General features: G+C 35.1%; 1 protein-coding gene across 9 annotated transcripts in view; it reads left to right on the plus strand.

Annotated features, from left to right (window-relative positions):
• Nucleotides 1-9,196, plus strand: part of LOC106883685 (chitin synthase chs-2) — a 132,240-nt gene that overhangs the window by 114,982 nt on the left and 8,062 nt on the right. For all 9 annotated transcript variants that reach the window (XM_052970375.1, XM_014934829.2, XM_052970376.1 and 6 more), the window contains 6 exons: nt 269-415; nt 1,061-1,977; nt 3,554-3,818; nt 5,805-6,564; nt 7,787-7,942; nt 8,914-9,174. In XM_052970375.1, coding sequence (XP_052826335.1) covers nt 269-415; nt 1,061-1,977; nt 3,554-3,818; nt 5,805-6,564; nt 7,787-7,942; nt 8,914-9,174 — 2,506 coding nt within the window. The remainder of the gene's footprint in view (nt 1-268; nt 416-1,060; nt 1,978-3,553; nt 3,819-5,804; nt 6,565-7,786; nt 7,943-8,913; nt 9,175-9,196) is intronic.

Here is a 9,196-nt window from a genome sequence, read left to right on the forward strand (position 1 = left end):
CAACATAGACGACTTGAAAATAGACTTTCACTTCAAAGAATTTATGAAGTTACGTGCATGATGAACAAATATTTTCGCCTGCAACAAAGCGACAGAGAACAACTTAGTTTATGCATAAAATTAGAATTTTATCTCTCTCTCTCTCTCTTTCCACTTCTCTCTTTCTCCGTACTTTCTCCGTACTTTCTCTCCCCCCTCTCTCTCTCTGATTTTTCACCTCTTCTTCTATCGGTTTGATTCATGCTATTACTATTTTATCCATTTTCAGGGTATCGTCTGCTCTATAATGGAAAGCACCGCATTAATATTTTTTGTTATGCGAATCGGTCCCAAACTTCATCCGATTATACTTATCCCGTTATTAAGCAGTGTGCTCTGCTTGAAAATAGTTTCACTATATTTTAAAAAGGGAATGGTAAGTATTTATTTATTCTGAGATATCTCAACTGTTTAATGTGCACTTGTGTGTGGCCGACCCTTAGCATTTATTGATATGCATGTATGTAAGTAGCCATATTCTGATAGATCTCTCTTCGGAACAGCTCGACTGTTGATGTAAGTAGTCCAGAATAAGGAGTAAAAAGAAGCAAATCTGGAGGCACACCATGAATATCGCACGATTTGCCAGTCTGAAGCTGTTTGACGGTAGTTAGTGCTTCTTCGAGGTTAATTTCATTAGTTCGAATAAAGACGAAGGGGACATGTTTGATATCCAATGGAAACTCCTCTCCAAATCCAGACCCTATTTTCATGGATTTTAATTTAAGATTATCTTTATTCTCTTAACTGATCGAGTACTTTTTTACTTGTTGAAACATTACCACATTTTGTGTGTGTGTGTGTGTGTGTGTGTGTGTGTGTGTGTGTGTGTTTATAAAGTTGTTTTCACATGCCGACAGATATCTTCAGCGTATGAAGCTAATAATTTGCATATAAGATACACATGTAAATATTTTATTACTAAATTGTATGGAATGCTGCCATGTAATATGGCCGACCGTTAGGAAATACCAAATTCTTAATACGTTTGTACTTACTTCTCTCTTTTCTTTTTTTCTAGCGCATATTGGACCATGATAACATCGATTCAAACACTAAATCTCTGAAGAATCTACTCTGTGCTGCGTTCGGTCTAATTTCTGTAATATTAGTTGTGGCCACATCATTTGTGACTGGTTTTAGCCAAATCTTGACTATTTCAGAATCTCTCATTCTGCCCACATCCTTATTGGCTTTATCTTTCACGTGGTGCCCTGGAATATCAACATTTACATTACGATCTCGAGAGGGCCTGGTTGATGGTCGTAAAAATGCCAGTATAATTTATACTATTTTGAAATTGGCAGTACTTTTTGTTTTAGCCATTGTTATAACTTACTTAAACCGCCTGGACAGCTTCGAAGAATCATTTTACAGCTTATTGCAAGGTTTCCTTAGTTTAATGTCAGCAAAACCCATTAGAGATGGACTCTTGCTTCACCTCTTTGCCGGTTTATTATCGCATGCATCCACTTACTTATCAGCACGAACATGTCTTACATGTAGTGGCATTTATCTACCAACAATATTTGTTACTCCGCTCACAGTCTTGATCATATGTTTTGACAATTTCTATGGTTTTTTTCATATCGTAAAGTTGTCTGCCCTGTCAGGATTTACTCTCGCTCCGTGGTTTTGTTTAGGAATTGCAATTTTACTTTGGTTGTTACCATTTTTAATGCTGGGCATGAACCATACACCTGTACCAAATTCCATACTGAAATCTTCGGAATCGAACTTCTTAAGTTTTACTTACAACAATATCTTCTTCGAACATCATTTGCATTTGAATTACAAACCGGAAGGAATTCATACCAGACATGATAAGACGAGTGAAATGTTGACCGGGGTACCCAAAGTGAGCAAAATTTTCATATGTACAACCATGTATAGAGAAGCAGAATTCGAAATGGAGCGTCTCTTGAGAAGTTTACAACGGTAAATAACTGCTTTTACATAATTAAAATAAGATGACAGAGGAAGAAACGGTTTATCTTATGAACTTCATTAGCTTACAGCTGTTTCAGAATTTCCCAAATAAACTGCACTTCATATTCGAGGCTCCGATGAAGTTATAAGATGTTACTGAAGTACACAACTTTGAGCCCACAGGATCTGATGTAAACTAGTAAAGTTCGTAAGATAATAGTCTATTCCTTTGTCATCTTATATTATTACCACTCTGTACTCGACTGAAGCCTCTTTCTGAATCATATATGTATTAAGATTTTAGTCTCGCAACACCAAACGAAATATATATATATATATATAATTTAAAAGCAGCAAAATATCACAAAAGCTGTTACTCAGAGTTTCACGTTCCGTTCGTTGGACAGTTTTGATAGAATCATATCATTCTAAAAAACCATTTGTTATTGGCGATTGCCGCTAAAACCACTCGTATAGTCGCTAATCCTGTCTTTGATACCCAGTACCTGAGTTCCTGCGTATGAAACCTATTTAGATTATATATATATATATATATATATATATATATATATATATATATATATATATATATATATATATATATATATAATGTGTATGTATGTAGTGTACTTGTATATGTATCGTTGTGTGTATATGGTGTAGAACGTTACTCTACTTTGATAGATGAACTTTGTTACCGCTTTGTGTTCAATCTGACGTGAGAATAAGGGAGTAAACAGTCATATGCAAATTACAATTTAAAGATTTTTTTTGTAATTAATCAAGGTATGTAATGTTGGATTTGTACTATTTTAAGGTTCACAAAAATGTTTATAACAACACTGGATGGTCTGTTATGGAGTATAGTTGAGAAAAAGGTCAAAGATAGTGTTTTTCGCACTAACTTTTAAGAAATGTTAAACAGGGTATTTCGTTTTTGTACTTGGCTTGCAAGATTCTTGGTGTGAAGTCGTGAGATGAAACAGGTTTTGTTAAATATCGGGAGAATGATTATGCCAATACATTCAGACACTTCACACTTCGTAATGATTTTGTTACTGTAATTGTTTCTTTGCTATATCTCGGAAGGATGATTATGTCAATAATAATCAATGGTCCTATTTCACTTTATTTGTCAATTGGTTGATTACTTAATCCATTAACTAACCGATTGTTTGATTAATCGTTCGGTTAATCAGTCAATCAGCTAGGTTTATCAAAGTCTTTGTCGCCATTTGCGACATCATGAGAGTCATGCCTCTATTCCAGGTCCGCTTCAGATTTTTGTCTGTCTCTTAGTCGTAAATGGCGCTAAAAGGATTGATTAACTGAAAGCTTAATCAAACAATCGATTAGTTAAATAGCTAACCAATAAATGAATATTAAAAAAAAACCTGAAATCGAACCACTACGTGTGTTTACTAATTGCATAATGACTCTCCTGTGATACAATGAAATATGTTTCAACTCCTGAGATCACACCAAGTCTCTTGGAAACCAAATACAAAAACGAAGGATTATAAGAATTGAGATAAATTTACAGTTGCATCTTTTGCTTTTATTAAATCTCTTCTGTGAATTCCAGATTATCTTCGTCGAAAAAACTGTCTCATGTCTATATGGAGTCCCACGCGATTCTTGATAATGGTTGTAAAGGAAACGATCTTGGAGAGTTTGCTCTGCAGCTTCTGTCGTTACTTCAAAACCAACTAAATATTGCTCGTACAGAAGTTTATGCAAATCGAATGCCTTACGGATTGCAGCTGCAATGGATCTTAAATGGTGGCATTCCGTTTTTTCTGCACCTGAAAGACACTCAAAAAGTGAAACCGAAAAAACGATGGAGTCAGGTAAGTTTAATACATAGATGTGTGTGTATGTATGCGCATGTATGTGTGTGCGCGCGTGCATGCATCCATGTAATTTATATACATATATGGATGAATATGTGCATCTATATGAAGTAATAAAATGAAAATGAAGAGTTCAAATTGATATATAATTTATTAACATACTATAAAATATAATATAATATATAGAATCCATACAATTTTTTTCGATTTGAACCCAAATTTATATTTTGGAAACACTCTGGGTAAAAATCTCATCAATGTAGAACAGAACGAAAAACTTTACATATTAGTTTAAGGGTCTTAAAGCGGACTGAATTATATATTTTTAACGTAAGCACGAGTGTCCATAGAGTTTTCGAAAAATTTAAACTAAAAGTAAAAATAAAAGTTAATATAACGGTTATAAATATGTATGTCTAATATGTGTGTATATTTGAGAATATTAATCTAAGTTTCTGCACGTTAGTGTTTTAAAAACAGAAATGATTCATTATGTATCTATGGTAAAAACAGTAAATATTGACTTTCTTTACGATACGGTGAAGAAGAAATATACATCTACTACACAAATATCTATCCTCAACACTCCCACATTAAATAATACAATAATTATTTATTGTTATCTATATGTTTATATTTATTAAAAAAAAGTGCAAAATACATACTATTAAGAAACACTTTCTAACAAAGCTCCGCTATTTGAATAAACAAATCATTACGTCGCTATATTTCTGAAATATAAAAAGAAAAAGAAAAGTTCCTGAATTATGTTTTATCAGCAATTATTACAGAGAACAAACAATCTCTTATTAAATATGTTAACAATTAAGCAATATACGATAAATTTTACTATAAGTCAATTTTTATATGTATCAAGCGCTACATTTAAAGTTTCGGTGAAATGTTTCTAATACGAAAAGATATACTTAAAATCATTATTTATGAGACAAAATACATTTCATCATATATAATAGTATTATATAATATTATATTATACAATAATATACAGTGCTATAACATATATTTAATTTAAAAGCTTACAAAATGTTTAGTCCTAATATTCATACACAAAAGTGTTTATCGTGTGATAAATGTGTATTAATATTATAAGAATCCTGTTTTTCGTCATTAATATGCATCGATATGAATATGTGTGTATACTCAGAATGGCTAACTTAATTAGTCTCCTCCATATCCTCTGTGAATCCTATGATAATAATCCTTTCTGTGATAGACGCTCAACCTGAAATGTTGTAGGAGTGGGAAGTTCAACACATCCACTCCAGTGTGCAACTGGTTCTTAGTTTATCGACCTCTAAAATCCCACGAAAGTCAGTTTTGCTTTTTATCCTTTCGAGGTCGATGAAATAAGTACCAATCAAGTTCTGGGGTCGATGTGATTGACACCTCCACTTCCTTCGAAATATTAGTGGCTTTGCACCAAAATTTGAAACCTTCATAAGAGGCAAACTGGAAGAATTGTTCAAACGTGTGAAAAACGCTTAGCTGTGTTTCTACCAAAGTTAACTTCGCCATTTATCCTGTTGGGGTCGATGTTATGAGGTAGTAGTCAAGTAATGGGATCAACGTAATTGATATGTTCCTTTCCCTAATAATTACTGGCTTGTGAAAACAGGGATTTAATCGATGTGTTCTGGGTTTTCTGTATAAAATTGTGCAGAAGAAAAGGAGAAACTCTTTATAGGGATAAGGCAAAGAGAGAGAGAGAGAGAGAGAGAGAGAGAGAGAGAGAGAGAGAGAGAGAGAAGCGTCCATCCCATGTGGTAAGGGAAACGTAATATTTATTACGTGGCTAAAAAGTTAGTTAAAGGTAGTGATATAGAAGAGAGTTAGGAATATAATTTTAGCAGAAGAGTGTTCTGACAGAGAGAGAGAGAGATGGTCGGTGTGCGTGCGTGTGTGAATATGTGTGTGTGTGTATATATATATATATAACGTGTAATGTCTTCTCGATCTTTAAAGGTATTATATATGAACTACATAATGAGTTTCCGGGTGACAAAAGCTTACAACTGGATCGAAAAAAAGCTGAAACTCTGCGAAATGGAATCGAAGCCATTCAACGCCCGCTACTATGTCGATGAAAGGAAATTCTACGGTGTAGATGCACTGGACAACGAAACGAAAATTCCTACAATAAGATGTGACTACGCAAGTTCGATGCTGAGTCAATATAGCGATTGTACAGCATATACCAGCGGAGATGAGACGTCATACTGGTCTGATGATTCAGAACTGAGTAAAAGCCAATATTCAACCTCTAGTGTATATCTCCATCCAAATGGCTTGGATGTCCCAAAGATGAACGGTAAATTATCGGCGAGCAACCATTCAGCGGTGAACTCTGCATACGTGTATGGGCTTGATGATTCTGGTATTTCATGGGCCCCGAGTACAATAGCTGATATGGTTCGCAATGACGTCAGTATTCACATTAATCCGAAAATAGAAGAGAAATCTATTAACACAATCAGTGGAAATTTAATTAATGATACGAAACTGAACATGGACTCGCCGTTCCTTCCGAGCTCTGAAGAATTCGACAGCAGGACCTATATTCTAGCAACAGATGCTGACATGAAGTTCGATGACGACGCTGTGCTTGATTTATTGAACACTTGTAATGGTGATCTTCGACTCGGTGCTGCATGTGGCCGGACACATCCCATCGGTGAGAGAAATCGCCCAATTGTATGGTTTCAAATGTTTGAATATGCCAAAGGTTGGTTCTTTTTCTCTAACGTTGTTTAAATATCACTTGATATTTTGTATAAATAATCGATAAAAACTATATTAAATATCAAGCGAAATAATTTAATTTGATCTTAACAATTAAAAGCTGGATGTTACCCGATGAAATGGTATGCTTACGCAATGTGAAATTACGTAATTTCATATATTACGCATTGTTGAAAAACAACCTCGCTATTGAAACGCGTGTAGCAATATTTTGAGCTGTCCATTCTTATTTCCTTATATATATATATATATATATATATATATATATATATATATATATATATGCATATATGTATTCAAATGGGTTGACAGATGTGTACGTGTTTGGTTAGCATTACTCTGAAACACATCATGTGTAGGTAAATTAATTTTAGTCAAGCGTGATATATTCCGAATAGCAAATGATGTATAAACAGATTATGCTTTTACTAGTATGAGAAATGTATGATAAGCACAAATGTATGAGAACTTATGATAAGCACAAATTTATATCATTGGTCCCCTACCTACGTTTCACTGTTGTAATTTATAATTTGTGAAACAGATACAGAGAGAGAGAATGACATGACTCACTGAGTTGTCACATCATCACGTCATGACGTCATCCTCACGTGATATGTCTACACATCGCATCAGGAAGTGATCTATCATGACATAATTTGTATTGAGTCCCTGCAAGCTAAGAAAATCAATGTTAGTTACAATACTGTTTTTACTTACTGCCATGACCATCACGTACTGCACCTATTTACAGTGTGTTAGATTCGTCTTTAACCGAAAACTATAAAGGCTGATATAGACCCAATGCTGTGTGGTTGAGCTTCGCACTTTACAAGAGCTATCGACCAATGTCACCGGTTACCCGGTTGTATGACCAATATCACATTTCCCATGAACCAGTCCGTTTCAGGGTTCTCCGTTTGCTTCTGAGTGGACTGAAGCAATAGGAAATGAAGCGTTTTGCTCCAAAACCCAACGCATCATTCTGTCGGGAAATCGAAGCCACGATCTTGCGACTGGGAGTGCAACAATCTGACTGATAGGCCACGCGCCTTTACATCTCGAAAATTTAACTTCCTTTTATCAAAGAAAAAAAACGTATTTTACTGTTTGTTTGTTGGGTTTCTTTTTTTTTTTTTTTCTTCATATAATCAAAGTATTTACTTTCTTTTGTGATTTTTATTTCGTTTGTTTTATTTTTAAAGATTTCTGGATGATAAAAAGTGCTCAGAATATTATTGGGTCGGTGATGTGTTGTCCAGGATGTTTTAGTCTATATAGAGTCGCTGCAGTCTATCAGTTATTGGGTGAATATGCTAAAGAAAGTGTGGAATCGTCCGATGTATTTATCAAAGACACAGGTACGGCGCCAATTATTTCGTTATTTCATTATGTGGGTGTTGCTTGGCTTTTCATTTAATATATTTCCGCTGTCAGTGAAATACAATGAATTCTGATTCTTTATGCTTCAAAGTGCGCTCTGTCTCACCTTTATGCGCTAACCCATGGCAAAGTTACCCATTTAGAGTTGCGGGAACTGGAGCAACGTGAAATGAAGGCTTTTCCTCAAGAATACAACTCACAGCCGGTCTGGAACTCGAAACTGGGACCTCGTGATGTTAAGTGCAATACCCTAACCGCTAGGCCACGAGACTTCATGCGCCATCCGTCTCTTGGTATAATCTCTTGGATTATGAACTGGTATTGGAAGAAAGGTCTGGTCTAAAACATGTTATGAGTTCAGACAAAGTTGATATTGTCAGTAGGACACTAATATATATTTGTAGCAGTTTGGTAGATTGAACTGATGGGGCTGCACCACCAATTCTTTTACGGAAACCGAGCAAGGATCGGTCTGCTATCATCTTCATTCCTTTCTCTATTTCTCTTAGTCGCTCCTCTCCTCTTTCTCACTCTCTCTCTCTCCCCACAAGTCTCATTTTCTCTGGATATTTCTCTCCATCTATCTATTTGTCTTTTTGTACATTCATCCATCCCTCTCTCTCTCTCTCTCTCCATTCCATGAAATTGTCCAGCGTCAGTGAACCTCTTGCATTCAGATAAGTTTGTCCTAAACGTCGATGTTTGTTTACAAACTTTTACTCAGCCCTGGTCTCATTTGTTCTGAGTAATATAAAGTTTCTCCTCATAAGTCTCAAGTTACTCTGGTGGTTAAAAGAAATGGGAATGTGTATTATATATGATGAATAGACGCCAGAGAAATATGTCTTGTATCACATGATACACAGGACAGACAAAGGCCAAATCTGTTGTTTTTTTTTCTTTCATTTTTTTTTCATAATTTGGTAATTTTTTCTCTTTAATTCTTTAGGCGAGGATCGATGGATGTGTACTCTTATGATGATGAGAGGCTGGAAATTAAAATATTGTACGTTCGCCTTCAACACGACTTACTGTCCATCGACAGTGGAGGAATTCTTGAAACAACGACGACGCTGGATGTTATCGGATTTGGCCAATACATTCCTAGTAATGAGGCATCTTCCTCGATTGGTGCGACACAATGCCTGCTTTACGGCCATGTACATCCTCTACCTTGTTCAGTTGTTCCTTATTGTCATCATTTCTCCAGGTAAATATATCTTCTTTTATTG

This window comes from Octopus bimaculoides, chromosome 9 (genome assembly GCF_001194135.2).
Source record: "Octopus bimaculoides isolate UCB-OBI-ISO-001 chromosome 9, ASM119413v2, whole genome shotgun sequence".
Taxonomy (NCBI): Eukaryota; Metazoa; Mollusca; class Cephalopoda; order Octopoda; family Octopodidae; genus Octopus; species Octopus bimaculoides.